Here is a 21,322-nt window from a genome sequence, read left to right as displayed (position 1 = left end):
TGTCACGAAATAAGCTTTACTGTATTGTAAGTCAGCGCAAAGCGCGAAAATTTTCGATAATTTATGATAAAATCGGTCAATCAGATCGGCGATTGCATATATATTATGCTATCAATTTATTTTCCTCTCTACTCACGTAATTAGATTTACCGGTAGAGCTGAGTGAAGTGTCTTGAAAGCGCGAGGGCCCGTAAATAATAATTAAACATCTTCGGGCGGGCGGACCCGTTGATATGACTTCGTTAAATGATGTTATTTCGTGACTTTCAGTCTGCTATATCAAAAAATATAGAATCGCCCAAATGTAGGCTTCTAAACTAAGAGACGCACACGATTTCAAATTGGTATTTCTTCACTGGCATAAAATTTTTCCCAGCGGGATGTTATTTGTCTTGTGAGGTTCAGATTGCAAAGACAGGAACATTCGGCGCCAGTCATTCAGGCGTCTATGGACAATTAAACCTATATGTATTTTGTATATAAAACGAAGTCTTCGGTCAGCGTAAGGGCATAGACCTTATCGGCCAAGATTTTCTCGATGCCGATCGTTCTGGCACACTTCTTGGAGTCGAATGGTATATGGCCTAAAACCTGATTGTATGTCTTGGTGGGTCGTGGCGCGGTAATGGCTCAATACCCAATAATAAAGATAAATGGCTACTTGAATGCGCGCAGGGCGCGAAAAAATTTTGAAAAAATTGCATAAATTTTCAAAAAAGACTCCATGATATATGCTAGTTCACGAAATCATTTTGGGCCCCCTTCGAGCTCGCCCCCCCCCCAATAGGGTCCATCAAACCACTGGGTGTCGCCAGACTTTAGGTGGTAACCGCCTTTGTTACGTATGCGGTTGACGTATTCAGAAACCTGTAGGTTACTTTCTCGATTGTGCAAGGGTATTTTATATGGCAAAAATGGCCACAACATATTCTACGGGGACCGTTTTTGGGGAATGTTATGCATGAAGAGCAAGAAATAGCGACGGCGAAAGATTATTGTGACATCAGGCAGTAGGCCGAGGTGGGTGCCAATATTGCCAGTCTATAGAGATCGCAAATAGTCGTCCGACATCTTATCTGTCCATTACATCGCATTGCATGTCTTCTATATCGCATTGTACATTGTCTGTATGTCTTTGGCAGGTGAAATTATAATCTGTGACGAATATGCGAATATTGAAACATGGAGTAGACCTGGCCAACGTATTCAACACAGGATATGGCTGCGAAGAATCATTATGAATTACTAACTTACGTAAAGATGCGTAACTCAAGTCTTGGCACTTGAATACCACAAGAAGTCTACACTCTACAGCTGAGCCGGCTAAAAGCAGCATAATTGGTAGTCCTAAATATACCACTGCTCATTTGGAAAGGACAAGATTATTCGACGCATAGACATAGCAATATCGACAGTTCGGTGAACATGCCTCTATCATTTTGTGTAAATTTTTCGTCGTAGACGATCTCGCAGCGAGTGCACGAGCGAAGCCGTATGTTGGACCACATGTTTTATCTCCTATAGTTGCGGATAGACTCAATTTTGTAAATAACACGTATTTATAATTTTCAAATCGGGGCTCCAATACTGAATGCAAGAAATCTAGTGACAATAAGTCATGCGAAGTGCCGAGAAAAATTTCAAGTCAAATGAATCTGCTACGAAATATTCTACTTTGTGGTCATATACGAAGATCTGCGATAAATGTGGCTGGCCGCTGGATACGCCAATGCGTCAGAACTGATGTTTTAGTCATCATCAAATTTCGCGGTCAGGCTAATCAAATTTTGGTTGGCTTTGCAAATTTACCTGATGTTATAAATAATTTCGAGAATTACCTCACAGGCCACACAAAAGCTGCTCGCGGTCTAGAATTTGGCCTGTTTGCCATGGGTTGGCGACACCTGATCTGTATGGTAAAATTAATTATAGTGATTGGTGGTGCATAAAAAGTCCATCGAAAATCCTCTGAAAGCAATTGTTTTCATGATAGAGAAGTTGGAGTCAGAGTCGAAGTCAGGGTCATTTTCGCAAACTCCGACACCGACTCCATCAAGCGAAAATTAGCCAAACTCCGACTTCATCGACTCCGACTCCCCATCCCTGGTCGTTAACATTATGATGTAATACTTATTCGAATGTATACCATATCCGAAGAAGGGGGGACTCCGTTACATTTTGGGTGTCCTAATTGTCGATTGAAACTGACCGAAAATCGAATTAGACGAAAAGTCGTATTTGACGCAAAATCGAACATTTTGATCTTAAAAAAGTACGCAATTTCTCAACTTTTTGATATTATCGTTAACATCATGATGTAATACTTATTCCAATATATAACATATCCGAAGCAGAGTGGACACCGGATGTATTCATTTTGGGTGTCCTAATTGTCGATTGAAACTGACCGAAAATCGAATTGCACGAAAAGTCGTATTTGACGCAAAATCGAACATTTTGATCTTAAAAAAAGTATGCAATTTCTCAACTGTTTGATGTTATCGTTAACACCATGATGCAATACTTATTCCAATATATAACATATCCGAAGTAGACGGCACGCCGTTGAATTTTGGGTGTCCTAATTGCAGGGTTGTAACCAAGTCACATGGTTCCGAGTCACGAGTCAATCATACTTTTGTGGTTTTGACTCGAGTCGAGTCGAGTCATTTTCAATTCATCACAGACTCGAGTCCGAGTCCAAGTCACCGTTTAAAGGGTCAAGTCCGAGTCATGGTGTTATGACTCGAGTCGAGTCCAAGTCACCGTATTGAAGTCATGTTCAACTTATGTTTTCAATCCTGCTTAGGTGATGTCGAATTCCTTGTTTGCGAAACATGCTCATTTTGTCCCTATCAGAGTCTTGACACGTGTTTATTTAGGGCTAGGCAGATAACGGACAGGTCCTGGCCTCGTTTACCGATGCTAAATAAAACTTTACCAATCTTAGAACTTAAAATCAAATATCTCTCTTGTCAGTCTGATACATCACCAATACAAGCATTCAGTTTTTATTATGAGACATCGACGATAGCTCACGAATAGCTGATAGAGAACCAACGAATTCACGTCTACATATACTATCTGATAGAGAACCAACAAATTCACGTCAAGATACTAGTTGATAGACAATAGATGCATGTTTATGTAGAGGCATTTACAACAGGCCAGCATGCTGTACAAGCGTGCATGCAACTATGTGCATTGTGCAGTGACAACAGAACAGATACCTTTTGATTATACTAAAGGTTTTCCCAATTGCATTACAGATTACATCGCAGTTACAGCATTGGATAAATAATTGTACAATGGGTCTGTTCAAAAACATTTTTTCAAATTTTCCGGCTACTTCTTAAAATTGCTAGATTGCCTAAAAAATCAAATTTGGCTCAATTCCAACCTGTAGAAAGCAATGCTATGAAAGAAAATTTTAGACTAATTACAAATAGAGATTTTAGAATTTTACCGGTCATCTCATGATATTGTTACATTGTGTAAAAATATGATTCATAGCAAATTTGACTCAATTCCAACTAGAAAAAGTGAAGTTATTAGAGTAGAATGTTTTGGTAGGCTTACCATATTTTGGAAATCAAAAAAGAGGACAGTTTTTCAGAAATTTGCAACTGGCAAATCCGGAGTCAAATTCTCATAAACCGGTTAATTTTTCTCACTTCGTGATCGGTTGACTAAAAAAAAAAAAAAAAAAGGTCATCTTTTCGCTCAGAGCTAAAATCACCGTTTTTCACTCCGAAATACCCGCCGGAGCTTCACTTCAGTGCTAATATGCGGCATATCACTCGCAATTTGCTCTAAATCTGCCTAAATTTTCAAAAAAGAGGACAAAATCTCAAAAAAGAGGACAAAAGGGCGTCCTCCGAGGACACTTTCAAAAAAGTCAAAAAAGAGGACAAATCCTCAAGAGGACGTATGGTAAGCCTAGTTTTGGATATGAAAAAATAGTCGGCTTACTACTATGTAATTATATTATATGAAATAATTTCACACTAAAATACTCCATTTATTTTCAAATCCAAAATATTCTCCTCTCACATCATTGATTCCACTTTTTTTCAAATTAAGCCAGATTCAGTGTTCCTTTTATGCAACATAACAATTTTATCAAGTAACCACTCAGTAAAATAAAAAAGAGGTTATTTTAGAACAGCCATATTGTACAAACATCACACAACATTAGCCATTCATTATTGTACTCACGTGCACAATGCACATACCTAACAAAACGTCAAATGGACGAGGGGCATTGTGTGTTTTCACAGACAGCAGATCAAATCAATTTGTTACACCTCAAAAATACTAATGTGGAAAGGAGATCCTCAGATATGTTAAAGCGGCATGGTCGTAGAATGAATCCACATCTACTGAATACACGTTCCACTAGTGCACTAGATGCAGGAATTGACAAGCATTTTTTGAACCACACTGAAGAGCATTGAATACTCATTCTTTCTAGTCGCCCAAAAATGCAAAGAATCATCGCCTTCAAATCTACACATGAGCTTATCAGTCTCTTGATCATCTGAGTCATTTCATTGGCTCTAATTGAACTTTGCTTCAATTGTTTGCTTGTATAATTGAAAAGTCTTGAGTACTTTAATTGCGGAGGATCTATTACCTCTTCATCACTGGACGATTTTGTACAATGCATTATTGCTACTATGTATCATTTTCTGTTGTTTTTACGGTGGCATATCTGATATCAGACAAGTTCAACGAAAGCAGTGGTGACAAATAGCGATGTCGGCAGAATTCGTCGGATGCGTTGATCTGGCCATTACGATTCGCAAATTTCTTCATCTTCAAGTCATATAAAATAAGCCGAGTCAATGACTTGGGTCGAGTCATGCGTAATGACTCGAGTACAAGTCGAGTCAATCCAAATATTGACTCGAGTCGAGTCGAGTCATTTTCCCATTTCAAGAAAATGACTCGAGTCAAGTCGAGTCATAAAAAAATCGTGACTCGAGTCTGACTCGAGTCGAGTCATGACTCGAGTCATTACAACCCTGCCTAGTTGTCGATTGAAACTGACCGAAAATCGAATTGGATGAAAAGTCGTATTTGACGCAAAATGGAACATTTTGATCTTTAAAAAGTACGCAATCTCCCAACTTTGTGATATTATCGTTAACATCATGAAGTAATACTTATTCCAATATATAACACATCCGAAGCAAAAGGCACGCCATTACATTTTGGGTGTCCTATTTGTCGATTGAAGCTGACCGAAAATCGAATAGTACAAAAAGTCGTCTTTGACACAAAATCGTGCGTTTTGATCTTAAAAACGTACGTAATTTCTCAACTTTTTGATATTTTATATTGTAATATCACGATAAAATAGTATTCCGAATATATACCATGTCCGAAGCAGAAGCAACGTAATAACATTTTTGATGATAATTGTTTATTGCATAATTCATAAAATGCTGCATTACAGTCGACCTATACTAAACACGAACATGACGTTAATCGCAATAATCGTAAGCATTTATATTCTGATGTGCTCAACACACACAGTGTGCAATATGCGATGCAGTTAACCGGCAGGAAGATGTTGCATTCACCTATTATATGGTCTTTTAATCACACAACGACTAGAGCAGTGGTTCTCAAACTTTTTGTCTTCGCGGAGCCCTTTTGGACCGTCACGGACTCCCGCGGACCCCCCGAAGTTTAAGTTCAAATTTAGGTCAATCATCGTGCAACCATCAGTCAGTCAGTCAGTCAGGTTTATTAATATTTTCATCGTTTCAAAACATCACAAGACTGCGATACAATGAAAAGATAGGAGGGTGTCGAAACAACTTGGAGTAGCCATTAAGATCAGACACCCACCTTAGCCTAGGCGAAGTAAATAAGAGGCATGCAAACTGAATGAAAAGTAATGCAGAGAAATATAAGACGCAAGCGACAAAATGGGGTGGCATGTGGCGGAGGGCGAGGTCGATGTTAGGTCGTGGTCCGGTAATCCTGAAGACTGGCATCATCTGTCTTGTGCAAATAGTATCAGGAGGCTCTGATGAGCAGCAACAAAATGACTTTTCTTGAAAATAGCATAATAGCCTACTATTTATGTAGAAATTGAGTTGACTTATTCTGTATTATTTGAAAGTGAATTTTGCAACCACATTTCTTGAAACACGGTTCTATACCAATACCGAGAAAACCATTACCGAGAATGGACATTACCGAGAATGCAATTACCGAGAATGGACATTACCGAGAATTGACATTACCGAGAATGGTCATTACCGAGAATGAACATCACCGAGAATGGACATTACCGAGAATGGCCAATGTCAAGAATATAGCATACTGGGACTTACGTTGTCGAGAAATTTATACCTGAGCATCTATACCGAATGTGGCGACGCCGTGATGCACACACACGACCTCTGCATATGCATAACATGCCTGCATTGCATATATTGCATTCTCGGTAATGCCCATTCTCGGTGGTGTCCATTCTCGGTAATGTCCATTCTCGGTGGTGTCCATTCTCGGTAATGTCCATTCTCGGTGGTGTCCATTCTCGGTAATGGCATTCTCGGTAATGGTTTTCTCGGTATTGACTGGACACCTTGAAACACGTGGTCGTGTCTTGAAAATCCGCGAATGTAATAATAACGCGTAAGGCTTCCGACGACACATTTGGATATGATCGCAACAAATATGAAACTAAAATTCACAAAAACAATTTTTTAATGAGCATATATTGCCCCAAGACTGGTCGTTTCTACCTGGCAGTTATTCATCTTGAAGTTGTCACGGGAAATGGTTATGAATAGGCCTACCACAGAAGAAAATGAATCTTTGTTAACATTTCTAGGTCACCGTGATTGACCTTACTTATCCATCTTTTTATTTTTTTCCACTATCCCCAACAAAATATCTCTAACCAGCAGAATCTGTGTAACGGTAGGCTAGTGGTAATTTAGCAATTAAAATGTGTCTCTTAGTAGGTTATTTCATGTCTACGGCCATTCTGTTGATGTGAGTTCTGGAGTTTTTTTTAATAAGGAAGCGAAACTGACTCGTGATTTCCCTAATTAAAAAAATACAATTTGGGCTATCAACTATATTGTAAATTGAGTGGCTCTGCGGACCCCCTGAAAATGCTTCGCGGAGCCCCGGTTGAGAACCACTGGACTAGAGTCAATTGGCCAATGTTGAATAGGGTGGCTTCGTCAAACGTTATTATTTGCCTTTTTTTCTGCTCGATATCACATAGATATATAGCCTAACTCTTTGCGTAGTCGTTCTCCGGGCGTCTTGACGCCGTAAGCAATAAATAGTCAGACCATAGTCAGACATGGGGGCTGAGCGCAAATAAACCTCCGATGCTTCAGCAACAGGCGAGAATCGATGTAGCTTCGCCTGCGTACATGGCGTAACGGCTGAAAATTTAGATGCCATTTCTACTACTTGGCGGTTGTAAAATGAAGCACTCCTCCAAGTTTCGATGACATATTGTATTGATCAATCAATCAGGTTTATTAATATTTTCATCGTTTCAAAACATCACAAGACTGCGATACAATGAAAAGAGGGGAAGGTGTCGAAACAAGTTGGAGTAGCCTGCAGATATCAGACACCCACCTTAGCCTAGGCGAAGTAAAGAAGAGGCATGCTCGCGGAATGAAAAGTAATGCAGAGAATATAAGATGCAAGCGACAAAATGAGGTGGCATGTGGCAGAGGGCGAGGTCCGGTAATCCTGAAGACTGGCTAGTATTGATTTAGAAGAAATTGCTTGTATTTCGACTTGGATGCGGACATGCTCGACGACTGTCGGATAGCTGGCGAGATGCTGTTCCGCAATTGGGGTCCGGCATACCTGATAGAGCAATGCGTTTTCTTGTATTCGGTCCTGATCATATGGTAGTTCTTCTTCTTCACAGTGGTCCTCCGACCGTCCCGCGGTTCTGGTTGCGAAACCAGCGTACCACAGTCCGGGTTTTTCAATGCTAACATCTCCCGTCCGAATCCAACCGGATAAAAAAATATTTTCAAAAATCACAACCCGATCCGGTCCGTGTCCAACGAAAATAACCCATAGTCCGGATCCTGTCCAATCCAGGTCTAGCCCAGTGCTCGCCCCTGATTGATATGTCGTGTGGCGGATAGCGACAAACTTTATTCAGATCAGTTATTAATGTACTTAACTACTTATGGTACATTCGGTGCCAATGAACATGAGAGATGCACTGGTGCAGCCCTATGCTAAGTTATATTAAATCAGGAAAATCGTTGGTTGTAATTCCCCTTGCATAACATTTTATTCTGAATTTCAAGTTAGAATCGGAGATGGGATATGGATTTGAAATTGAATATACAAAAGTCTGGATTAGGATTTGGAATATGATTTGATGCTTCGGATTTGGATTGGATTTGTTGGACATAGAAATTCCAAATCCGCTCATCCCTGACGGGACGGGAGAGTTAATTTTTTTGACTGTTTTCTCCAATCTTTAGTAACATAGTCGACGTTTTTTTGCATTGTATCGGAACTGCATAGCATTCTAATCACAATTACAAAATTCAATGCACTATCGCAGTATAATTAGATAAATAAAGACGACGGACATTGTATAGCTATAGCAGTCTTTTTCGCCGAGGTGGATGTTAGAGTAAAGGATCGCTACTGATGCGTGTCGTCCTACATCCTCCTATCTGTTCATGACATCGCATTGTGTCCAGAGATGGCCACAGTCCGGTTCAGGAGCCGGAGCCGGAGCAGGATTTTATTGATTTTTTACCTGGCCGGACTGGATCCGGATTTTGAATTTGCGGTGACGGTCGGATTTTAGCCGGATTTTTTGCTGCAATATGAATAATTAGCATTGTTCTGGCAGGATTTTTTCGGATTCCGAACTGGACCTTAACCAGCCGGATTTTTTCGGACTCTGAATTTCCAATTGCCAGCCGGATCCGGATAGATTCGGATCCCAAAATTTGGGAATCCGCCCATCTCTGATTGTGTCCAGAGATGGCCACAGTCCGGTTCAGGAGCCGGAGCCGGAGCCGGATTTCATTGATTTTTCACCTGGCCGGACTGGATCCGGATTTTGAATTTGCGGTGACGGTCGGATTTTAGCCGGATTTTTAGCTGCAATTTGAATAATTAGCATTGTTCTGGCAGGATTTTTTCGGATTCCGAAGTGGACCTTCAGCAGCCGGATTTTTTCGGACTCTGAATTTCCAATTGCCAGCCGGATCCGCATAGATTCGGATCCCGAAATTTTGGAATCCGCCCATCTCTGATTGTGTCTTATCGCATTGTACATTGTGTGTGACTTGTTCAGATAAAAATATAACCCAACCATGTTATGTTTAATATTTTTTATTTCGGTTTTTCCAACCTTTTCCATCACTTACATTACGTATGAAATTTTAGTACACCTAGGGATACCGTAGCATCACCAAAATGGGGAGCGGTGGTTCCATAGAAATGAAGATTCCAGTGAGCGATGGTGTTGAATCCGGGAAAAGAGAGAATAAGCTAATCAAAAAACATAGCAGTCAACCTCAAAATCTAATCGCAGGAGCAAAGAGCAGGCAACGCGCCGGAGTACGAGCAAGTCAAAGCCTGCACTCTGTGGATTTATCAGGATCACCCAGCAATCTGGAATTGGAAAGTGCGCGTCGCGAAAATGAGTTGAAACTCACGAAAGAACAAGACAGCCAAGCGCTGATGAGAAAAGTTAAAAAACTTGAGGATGAAAACAGTCGTTTACGTGCGGAATTACAAGCGTTAAGTCGCTCGTGCCAGAAATTACGAATAGAACGTCAAGTCGCGACTGAAACATGTGACGACGCCAACCAAAGAGCGATAGCTCTCGATCAAGACCGCGAAAAAATCCAGAGACAATTCAAAATATTCCGCGAGACCAAAGAATCCGAAATTCAAGATATGCTCCAAAGCAAACGCGAACTAGAATCAAAACTACATCGATTGCAAGCTCACGGATTCGCGACTAGCAACGATTTCGAATTCGGACATACTGTAGGGGTTACAAAAACAAGGACCATAGTACCAAATTCTCCTACGCCTTCAAACCAATGGTGGGACCGCCCAGATAGTGACACTACATCGTTTTTCGGTAGTTTTGCACAAATTCGTAATATGCCAGCTCCTGAAAGTAACGCCAGTATTACAGAGTTGAAAAATTTGGAAGAAACTATACCACAAGGTACTCGAAACGATTGGAATATCGGTACTTCAAATTTAGAATATCTTGAGAATGGTGCCATATCGTTAGATTATTCTCAACCTGATGACTTGGAAAGCTGTCAATTGCGTTGCTTCATTACAGCCACATCAGACTGTACTTCCGTTGTTGAAAACTTCATAAATTCAGAACAAATTAAACATTTGAAAGAAGCTTGTCTTAATAACAACTGTCTTCTATCAATAGTCACTCTCACCGAGCCATATCAAGATGAATATCCAGTGAAAGATATTGTGAAACACACTGTTGCGATTTCAGATCTTGTGTTGTTTTTCGTCGGCCAAGATGATAGCGATCTTATAGACTCAACATACAACGCGTTACAATCGAACACCACCATCAAAAGTTCGTCTTCCGTCTATTTTTTGTTTAACGACGAAGGTATCTCCAATCAGCAGTATTCATTTATCCGAAAAGATGAAGAAAACAGCAAAAAATGTCAACGCTTTTCAACGCAAGACCAAGCTATTGAATTATCAATGAAAGAACTTCAAAAAATCGTAAAAGCCGAATTGGGAGTTACTATCGACATGTTTTGTGAAGATGGGGATGTTAGTTGCGTGGATGACATTGCTATCGACAACAGATATGAGGAGGAGCAAAGAGATATGGGATCTATTCATAATGAAACGGAACCTGTCGGATTGGATTCGTATTTTTCAAAGCTTAATGAATTTGTATCGTCACCTAGTCCGACACCACCTTTGCTCATATCAGGTGGGTTTGTGTTACTCATATTCTATTCATACTTGTCTCCATATTATAAGAAACTTTGCTCTCTCAGAGTTAGGGCATATATATTTTTGAATTAGCCAAGTTCATGTATAATTAGTTAAATCAACAACAAGTTTCAAGTTTGGTTATGAGTGACTTTGACTACCGCATGCATATATACACAAGTCACAACTATGGTACCCGATCTAGGAGCTCTTCTAACCTATTTATGTCGAACTCTGACAATGCTTTTCCTCCCTTGAAACGTGCTGGAATTGATGTGTGGAGTTAATTTCCCCTGCGACTTGAAAGTATTAGTTTTCCGTCATTTAAGGCGGAGTTCCTTGACTTGCTCTTGAACTTGAATATATTCTAATTGAATGTAGCCTATTCTTCATTTGCTATTGCATCAAAGTCATTCACTGTTTTCTTCTTTTTTTGTTGTCTTTATATAACGCCGTAACTAGTAAGCAAGAGTGTATTGTATATACTCTCTAGAGTTCTGGCCTTACATGAAGATCTTAAGGATCCGTCTTAAGGTTCATTGTTGAGTCATTTACCACACATTACTATTGTGCATGTGTTTCTGGCTGGGTATTTTTTACATACCGGCATTCAGTCTGTTTTGTTATTAATGTTCCGGTTGACGATACGATGCAATAAAATCTCACTCTCTCATTCCTTCGGATTTATGATGTAGTCATATCTCACACATCTGGGCCTTTGCAATTGTGGTTGAAGTAGAGCTACTTAGTATTGCTTCTGTAGTAGAAGTGTCATATATTTCGACTCAATTAGAAGTAGAAGTAATAGTTTACAAGACATGTCAAAACTGAGTACAAGTGGAAGTAGAAAATGAGAGGTTTCACATGTAGCTGTAATGGGGTTGACAGTAAAATTTGAAAAATTGTTTTCTAATTTTATAATAAATTCAAAATTTTCAAATTAATTTCAACGAATTATCTAGTTGTTCAAGTCTGATTCATTAATCTTGGTTAGCTGTTTCTTTACTCTCCCCAGTCCCCATTTCACAGGAGAACGCGGATCGGGCAAGACAACTCTGATAAAGTTCTGGCTGGACCGCTTGCGCAAGGAAAGTCACAATTTTGTGATTTTCCAGCATTTTGTTACGTCCGGTGACTCCTCAGCGGCAGACCCAGTGTTCATGATGCGGCGTCTTCTACACCAAATATCGCGTCACTTGCCTTCCTATTTATTGCCTCCGCCGTTCGTATTATCAACTTACGACCCTGGCAGTCTTCCAAAATACGTAACTGAATGGCTAGATCGACTTAGCACGATAAGCAGAAAGCAGATTGTCCTAGTCATAGATTCTATCGATAGAGTTCTCGATGTGGACAAGCATTTTAAGTTCCTTCTTGATCCCTTGCCTGTAAGCGTAAGGGTGGTTGTGTCTGTCGGTGGGCCTTGTCCGGTTTCATGGAACCAATGGCCGTGCCTACGCTTCAAACCGCTCACCTTACAGCAAGTCAGATCTGTCTGCACAAAAATGGGATCGAAAACAAACTTTTATCGGCAGTACCGCGATAAGATCGTGGAAAAGTGTCACTCCGATCATGTGTTACCGCTTCATATATTGTTGCTGACAAAAATTTGCAATGCTGATTTTATCGGAGATAGGACTTCGCTCATGCAGGACGCTTTAAAATGCCATACTTGTGATGAAGTGTATGAAGAAATACTCCATTTTGTTGAACATTTGTGTGATGAAATGGGATGTCATAACGGGGTCGTCTCGATTTTCCAATTTATTCATGTATCCAGAAATGGGTTAAGCGAGGATGAAATATTGAACATTTTGATCGACTTGGGAAGCCAAAATTGGCTACGCATACGTCACTTATTGACTTATTTTTGTATCATCGTCGAAAGAGCTGGTTTGTTGAAATTTTCAAACTCTACTGTGACGAATATCATAGCGGTGCGGTATATTACGGAAAAGATCTCAAAATCAAAATGTAACATGTTGGTGAAACTGTTTAGCAAAGTATATTCTCCGAAATACCCACGCAGCGCCGATATGCTGCCTTGGCTGTTTTATAAACTGAAACGTAAAACAGAATTGCAAAACTGTCTGCTGCATCCGATCATATTTCATCACTTGTACTCGGCCGGTAAAGCTAGCGAAATCATTCAGTATTGGCGTTGGATTACTCTGGAAAAAGACGCGATTGTTGAGTATTATCAAAAACTGATGACAGATATTCGCGACGCGAATGCTCTGAGAAAAGGCAACGTTCTAATGAACGCAGATTCTCATTTTAGTGACTTGATGATTTCAAACGTGTACGAGTCTGTCGGGCGTTTTTTTCGTGATCTAAACGTCCTCGACGCTGCCGTGAATTGTATCGAAAGGTCGATGGAAATTCGTGAAAACGAACTCGATCCCGATCACCATTTAGTCGCGGACTGTTTGCATTACTTGGGCTCTGTGTATATCCGATGGAAAAAGTATGCAGACGCTGAGCCTTTGCTGAAACACGCGTTGCAATTAGTGGAAGATGTTGTGGGATTAGAACACCCTCGTGTGATACAGGAATTACAGTCGATGTGCTTTGTGGCTAGGAAATTAGAGCATCATGAAGACGCAGACTTAATTACAAGGAAAATCGTGTCTTTACAAGACCAGTACGGCGGAATTCACTTGAGTATGTCTCGATTTCTGAGGCTTAAAAAACAGCAAACTAAGCTAGAGGAACTAGCTAAAGAGGACGGGACCATCACAGTCGCGAATGCGATGAATAATCTGGGAGTTTACTGTCTCGCGCAGAAAAAACTCAAGTCTGCATCTTCGTTATTTGATAAATCGTTGGCTTTGAAAAGAAAACTGCTGGGTGATCATCACGCTGAAGTGGCTCAGTGCCTGCATAATTTAGCTGCGGTGTACAGCGAACAGAAACAATACAAAAAAGCGATGGAACACATGAAAAAATCGTTGGAAATACGGAAGATTGTCTTTGGTATGCACAACCCGTCTGTGATAACAACTGCAAAAAATATTGCGGTATTAGCGAAAAAATCTAAAGACTTTGAGCAGGCAAGAGCTGTTTATCTGGATTTGCTTAAATTGTCAAAAGATATCCGCGGGGATGATAGCGTCGCGGCCGCTACTGACATGGTTAATCTGGCTGTTGTGGAAAGTCAGCTTGGCCGTCACGACGTAGCTTTACCCTTGTATGAGGAAGCTGGCGAAATATTCCGTGCCCGTCTGGGGCCTACGTGTAAAGAGGTCGGTGACACTTACCACAACATGGCTATTTTGAGGTTTAATAAAAAGGAATACGACCAAGCGGCGGAATTGTACAAGAAAAGTCTGGCGATACGGGACCATCACAAATTCAAAAGTGACGAATGACAAATTTTTTGGGTAATGTGTGCCAGGTTTTGAAGGGGGTTAGAATTAGGGCTGGTCCAAATCTAGTACAGGAGTTAGTTATGACTCGACTCGAGTACTAGGCTTCGAGTCAATTATCCGAGTGTCACTCACTATGATGTCATAACAGTATGAATGATGTAAACAGTTCAATTATGTACCTTTTTTATAATAAAACGCCAATTCCACATCACATTAAGGAAAATTTGGTATTTTTTCGACCACCCTTATTCCCTAGTTCATTGTGCTTAGCCCTAATTAGAATTACCCACACGACACAGATAATACACAAAATGCGAATTGAACATTCATTGTTGATTTTTATGAGTTTCAATCTTCTATTCTTTGAATTTTTTTATGTGTTTTCGGTATAAGTTTGCCCGTACATGTATTAGTGCCGTTTTCATTGCGTTGGTGCTGTTTTTGTCGCAGTTTCTCACGTTTTCAAATGTTTGCCTCTAAATCTTGTCCCGCATTTGTTTTTATCACAAGACTGTTTATAATGAAATCTATTTTCTTTCTCTCACTAAATGCATTTGATCTGCATTGTAACAGCGCTTGGGTCTTCCCCGAAAAATTGCTTGTTTTATTTTACGGCGCTTAATAATATAGAGAAAATGTATATTAACATCAAATGAATGTTCCTGTTTTCTTTAATTTGAGATAGGCCTATATTTTCTGTCTATTAATAACTGCATTTTTGTGTCTTCCTAACAAAATCGCGCATTTTATTTTATGGCGCTTACCGATGTAGAGAAAAGGTACGAATTTACACAAAGTGAATGTGTTGCTAATGTGTCTCATTTTAAATTCCTGTGTCTGAAACTAAACCATGTGGTTGATGGACAGATTATTGGTGCTATTGCCGCTAAATTGCTATATGGGTAATTGGCATACTCAGGCCTTGAATTATGTAATGTATAACTGCTTGATGCAGCTTGATGATACAATCCACCGTGAAATATTTTCATGCTTCAAAACTGCCTTCTTTTTACAAGTTACCATTGTAGGCATGTACCGCTAGTTGTGTTAAGTGGATGGCATAGGTGCCTTGCTGCAAGAGATCTGGTGAGTTTTGTATTCCATAATTCCATATCTGTAATGAAGCAGAGCTGGTTAGTGACATACTGAATATCCGACTTATATATCTTTGAATCATAGATCTGATGAGCATGACTTCCCTAGGATGATGAACTAGCAGCAAAAGACCAAATTATGGAATGGAGTGCTCTTTGATGGCAAATAATGCAACATCCTTTGTCAATACAGAGCAATTTGGTCAATCGCCAGAGTTTTTTATCTTCCGAAAGAAACCGTCGGTGAGTATCGCTTTTGTTCTTGTATCTCCAAATATGTCTGATTTACCAGACTTGGATTCTAGTTGTGCAGTTAAACGAATTACGTAATACTGGAAATCTAATTCTTATTTCAATCTAATATCTGGTGTTCCTGGCAACGCCAACTTTGACCGCTTTGACCATCCCTGATAATCACAGATCGAAGCCGAGAAGACACAGCTCCGCAAATATTCCAAAGAGAACTCGCGTTGATCAGGGCGATGATGAATATTTTTCACCTAGACGCCATCAAGCTATTGCCGAATCACATCTTTCTAAACCTCGTGAATACAACCGAGTGGATTCACAAGCTTCATTACGGCAAAGAAGCTCTGTCTCGCATGAAAAGGGGGAAAATTTGACTGTTATGCGCCAAAGCAATGTTGTACTCTCTCCTAGAGCGTATAAATTTGACATGCTCGAGGAAAATGTTCCCGTACATCACCGGTCTACGAAAATGCAGCAAGTCACGTTCGGTCCGACCGAATCTGATTCTTTTTATGAATTATTTCTGGGACGCAGTAGTTTCTCGTCTAAAAAATCGGCCCCACGTGAAAGATCTAGATATTCTAGCTGCAGGAAAGACAGCTATTCGATGCCTCAGCAATCAATATCCAATGAGATTCCGTCACACAGTGCTGATAAAACTGTACCTCGATATGATATGCGCGAAAAAACACAACATAGACAAACAAAATATTCATCACATCCTATCAGAAATGATGCCTTCCTAACAAGACGTGATGTTCTTGCCAACAAGCCCACTACTCACAACAAAAATGATATTTATTCCGATTCCAGACGCCCTTACTACAGACTGCATGAGTTTACAGCTGGTCGCAATGATTCTGACGTCTCAAACTCAGAAGTAGATACAGAATTTTCGGATTATTGTGACGATTCCAATTGTTCGGGTAGCGATGTCACGAAACGGTCTTGGTTTCAACGTAATATGCAAGACAGATCAGCACCCCGTGAGGACAAGTTGTCTGCTGATATGGGCACAAAATTTAATTCCCATCATCATCCTGCTAGAGAAAGATATTCTAATGACGAAGACATTGCCTCAGAATATAGATATTTTTCCGATCAGGACAAGTCTGCAGACATGAGCACATTATTTAATTCCCATCACCACACTGCCAAAGAAAGATATTCTGATGTTGAAAGCACTACTTCTGAATCTTTACATTTGTCGCTATTAGAAGATAATGATCCCGAATCTAGATATATTAACAACCCAGTAATGCACACGTGGGAAGGAAAATACAAAAGAAACCGTTCGAATGAGCGCTGGATTCATAATGCAAATGAACGTGCCAAGCAAGTTCATTTTCAAGACCCGATCTCTGTGACTACAAGCATATCTTCGATCACATTGGAGGATCTTGGAATGTCAGACGCAATGAACTGCGATTGCAATGTAGAATCAACTGCAAAAGATGATGATATGTCGCAAGACTCGGTTGAATTTCATTCGACAAGTCACGATTTGCACTACGCAGGCTTTGAAAGCTCACAAAAAGATTTTGATATCGATATGTCATCTTCTGAAAATTTGGCTACCATTAAACAGACGCAATTTTTGAGTACAATGAGGGATGATGTAAGTCATCAGCAACTGGACAAAGGATCAATTCTTGATGACAGCCGGAGCCCGAGTTTGGAATCTCCGGATTTGCAAAAGATCGAAGTCGCATCAAAATTTATTGCTGAAAAAAACAGCCTAGATTCCAAGGATGAGAAGATCTTATCTCCGGGGAGATGTTCCGATCAACGTTCATCAGAAGTGGGAAATTTTGGGGATGAAATGTCTACGGGATTGCGGAATACATTCATCAAATTAAGGTGCAGACTTGATTAATTTTGTGTTGTGTGCGAATTTAAGTTCTATGGATTTGAGAATAGTCCAATCCAATCTGCTTCCTCATAATTCTAATACACAAACCTTATGATGATATTTATTTTACTTGTAAACTCATTTTAATATGGGTTTAATTACAACATAGACCCGTGTCCAAGGTGCCTCGACTTGAATCGAGTCATCATTTCAAATGCTTGAAATGCATGACTCGAACCACGTCATATGACTCGAGACTAGAACGGCCAAGACAGACATTTCATTATAACTTTGATGAGTAGTAAAGTTACCACATGGTTGGTATTTCGTCTATAAGTCCCGATACTTGGGGAATAGGGCCAGAAACTGTTAAGACTGAGATAAATTACGATATTATGAATCCGAGCCATTCTATATCACTCGAGCACAGTTGAAAAGTGGGTGGTACCGGATTGAACTGAAGATTGAACATTAGGGCTGTTCAAAAAAAAAACTTTTTCTTCAGAGTTCACTGGCTATGTGATAAAATTGTCGGGTTGGTAGTAGAAAAATTTCCAATTCCATGATTTTATAATAAATAATTGAAGAGTTAGCCACCGTAAATGTTGTTTTATTCAAATACAAATTTTTCTACTGCAATAACTTCGCTTCTAGTGGTTGGAATCGAGCCAAATTTGGTGTGCATCATCTCTACTGACGGCCTAACAATTTTATGGGGTTGGCAGAAAAAAATTTTTTAAAAAATTTATGATAAATTCAAAACTTTCTATTGCAAGAAAAATGCTTCTACTGGTTGGAATTGAGCCAAAGTTGGTTTGCAGCAAACCAAATAAATTTTATCATGTAGCCAGTGAAATCTGAAGAATTTTTTTCGAATAGCCCTAGTGTACACGCAGCATAAAGCATAATTCTGGATTTCCTTCTCAATTTGCAATATTCGTCTTCAGATATTTCAAGCAATGGAAAAATAACGTCCGCTTGCTGGTAAAAGTCAAGCGTAGAGACAAAGGGAGAATCATCAGGTGAGTTTCTGTCTTCTGTCTATCTAGCTCATGGACGCAATGGTTCGGTGCAATGAATGATTCTTACATTACGCAGTACCCTCATCTGAATCGAGTATTAATTCTCATGGTTGGAGTCTGGTTGGGAGAGACAGCCGAAAATACCAAATAATTTTTAATGTGATATAGAACAGGCATTGCAAGCTTTGTGGTACATATTTTCACATCATAATGGGTGATCCTCGAATACTTGACATGAAGCCTACTACTGAATTCTGATTTTGCCAGGCTCATCTCATTAGCTGATCAATTATTATTCGATTCCGTACAGAGCAGACTCCTTTCGCAAAATGGTGTCCACCTCGAAACACTTTTCTGCGTGGAGAGGTTTCATGCTTGAAAGGGAAATCAAAGCCGGCGAATTCCGTTGCCGATGTTTGTTGAGGAAAGGGTTGTCAGGTGAGGTGATAATTGTCATTGTCATTATTGAGTACCTTGCCGCAGAGATGAGCGGATTTGAAATTTCTATGTCCTAATCCAATCCAAATCCGAACCTTCAAATCCTAATCCGTAACTTTGTCATATTCAAGTCCATGTCCAATCCTAATCCGATTCCAACTGGAAATTCAGAAAAAATACTAATTTATGCAATGGAGGGATTCGAAAATTTTCTTTCACAACCAACGATTCACTTGATTCAAGATAACTTAGTAACCATAAGTACATTAATAACTGATCTGAATAAAGTTTGTCGCCATTCGCCACACGACATTTCAATCTCCCAGAAAATAGGTAAATCCAATCCAAATCCTAATCCGTTCTGAAAAATATGTCTAATCCAAATCCGACAAAATTTCACAAATCCTGTTTTTTCAAAACCTAATCCTTATCCATGCTCATCTCTGCCTTGCCGATAATAAAATCGTTTTCTCATTTTCAGCTCTTCAATGGGCAATTACAAGCAGGAGAATTAAAATGAAACAAGAAGAACGGACCCGGAGGAACATCAAGCTTGTTTCAAGCTTTGTGATTTGGAAAAAACGGTTAGTAGCCTACATCATACCTTGATAAAAGAGCATATGTATTTTAATGAAGGGCTTCAGTATACAATTAAGTAGTATATTCATATTTAAATGGAGATATTTGGTGATGCGATTGTTGATATACAATGTTCTTTCAAATTCTCTACCAGTTGCTGACGATTACCCCTGACGAGTGTCGGCCGAAAACGTTCCGGGTTCTTTCACTCTGAATACATTATTCAATCGTATACGAATGAAACTTGCGAATAAAAATTGATTTCGTTCACTACTAGATTCCGCATGAGAAGAAAATCAAAAGTTGAGAAAATATTTTCGTATTGGCGGACCCGTTCTCGAGAATCCACTGCTCTGTCTGAAATTGCAAAAAGCAGGCGCCTCACCACTCTGAAACAAGTGCGTATTGACAAATTGAATTAGCGACGAGCAGATATCACGCGAGAGCTGTTTTGCAGATGTTTCTTGCCTGGCAAGAAGGTTTTCTCCAATCCGCAGAGACAAAAATGCTATCGCAACACTACACCACGCAGTTGGCAAGGAAGGTCTGGCATAATTGGAGAATCTACACTGGTGAGCTGGTCTTTGATCAGGCTTGTAATGACTCGACTCGAGTCACGATTTTTCGATGACTCGACTTTACTCAAGTCATTTTTTCAAATGTGTAAAATGACTCGACTCGAGTCAATTTGTGTATTGACTCGAATTGTACTCGATTGACTCGAATTGTAGCCTACTCGAGTCAATGTGAATGACTCGTACCAAGTCAGTTGACTCGAGACTAGGACGGCCAAGACAAAGACTTCATTGCAACTCCGAAGAATAGTAAAGTATTTCGTCTATCAGTCCTGATATTTGGAAAATAGGGCCAGAAACTAGTAGGCCTATGACTGAGGAAAATTACGATATTATGAATGCGAGCTAGTCTATAGGCCTAGTTGAAAAAAGTAGGTTCAATCGGATCGAACTCAAAACTGAACAGTGAACATTATGACTCGGACTTGACTCGATGGTGAATTGAAAATGACTCGACTTGACTCGAGTCAAAACTATAAAAGTGAGATTGACTTGTGACTCGGAACCTTATGCCTTGGTTACAACCCTGTCTTTGATGAATGTTTCTTGATTTAAAACTAGGGTTAAGCGAAATCGAGTGCCTGAGTGATTTGACCCGAATCAATGTGCCTAGCCCTATTGCGCTGAATTTTGCTGTTTTTCTTTTCAGCCGATCGATTGGTGAAGGACTCTCGAAAAGAGCTGGCGAACGTGAAACGCGAAAACGGTATGCTTTTGAGAAGCTTCGCATTATGGAAGTCAAAAGCCCGTCAGAATCTGCATGTCAGGAAATATGAACGAAGAAAGGTAGGTCGGGGTATCGTTATTATGGCTTCAAGCATGTACCAAGGGCTTGCCTGTCATTGACCCTTACCACAAATGCACTTGTGTTACCTTAAATATATTCGTTGACCGAAACCAGCCAAGGCACTTGAAACTTCTTACAGTGGGTAATATAGATGTGTTGACTGAAACGTCTGAAAGTTACACAAAATATCAGACGCACGACGAAAGCATCCTATATAGCGATGTAAATGTTACCAATTCATAGCCAAGTAACAGCATTGATACTATTTACTTGATACATTTGTCGGAAGGTAAATAATCACTAGATATACCAATCCATCGAGATCAAACTACACCAGTGACCCTTGACTCATCCCCTGAAGCTTTCAATATGAATTCAACA

At 39.8% G+C, this 21,322-nt stretch overlaps 2 protein-coding genes and 1 long non-coding RNA gene across 6 annotated transcripts in view; 2 read left to right on the top strand and 1 right to left on the bottom strand.

Annotated features, from left to right (window-relative positions):
• LOC145442037 (uncharacterized) overlaps positions 1-20,678 on the bottom strand; it is a 118,418-nt gene extending 97,740 nt beyond the window's left edge. Inside the window, exon 1 of the long non-coding RNA XR_013915932.1 lies at positions 20,566-20,678. This is a non-coding gene — a long non-coding RNA (uncharacterized LOC145442037). The remainder of the gene's footprint in view (positions 1-20,565) is intronic.
• Positions 9,312-15,361, top strand: LOC145442031 (nephrocystin-3-like). The gene is made up of 3 exons (XM_080320014.1): positions 9,312-10,972; positions 12,004-14,364; positions 14,447-15,361. The coding sequence occupies exons 1-2, from the start codon at positions 9,451-9,453 to the stop codon at positions 14,343-14,345; spliced, it is 3,864 nt and encodes a 1,287-aa protein (XP_080176140.1). The 5' UTR covers positions 9,312-9,450; the 3' UTR covers positions 14,346-14,364; positions 14,447-15,361.
• LOC145442030 (uncharacterized) overlaps positions 14,349-21,322 on the top strand; it is a 35,006-nt gene continuing 28,032 nt past the window's right edge. For 2 of the 4 annotated variants that reach the window (XM_080320013.1, XM_080320011.1), the window contains exons 1-9: positions 14,349-15,431; positions 15,525-15,682; positions 15,860-17,548; positions 18,488-18,562; positions 18,873-19,000; positions 19,482-19,584; positions 19,857-19,977; positions 20,037-20,151; positions 20,804-20,940. In XM_080320013.1, coding sequence (XP_080176139.1) covers positions 15,609-15,682; positions 15,860-17,548; positions 18,488-18,562; positions 18,873-19,000; positions 19,482-19,584; positions 19,857-19,977; positions 20,037-20,151; positions 20,804-20,940 — 2,442 coding nt within the window. In that variant the 5' untranslated portion in view covers positions 14,349-15,431; positions 15,525-15,608. The remainder of the gene's footprint in view (positions 15,432-15,524; positions 15,683-15,859; positions 17,549-18,487; positions 18,563-18,872; positions 19,001-19,481; positions 19,585-19,856; positions 19,978-20,036; positions 20,152-20,803; positions 20,941-21,322) is intronic. The other 2 variants (XM_080320012.1, XM_080320010.1) reach the window with 1 other exon arrangement.

Source organism: Botryllus schlosseri, chromosome 6, assembly GCF_051294905.1.
Source record: "Botryllus schlosseri isolate E-star chromosome 6, Bs_hap1, whole genome shotgun sequence".
In the NCBI taxonomy this organism is placed as follows: Eukaryota; Metazoa; Chordata; class Ascidiacea; order Stolidobranchia; family Styelidae; genus Botryllus; species Botryllus schlosseri.
Note: the sequence above shows the minus strand (reverse complement) of the source record. Positions and strands in the feature narration are given on the sequence as shown.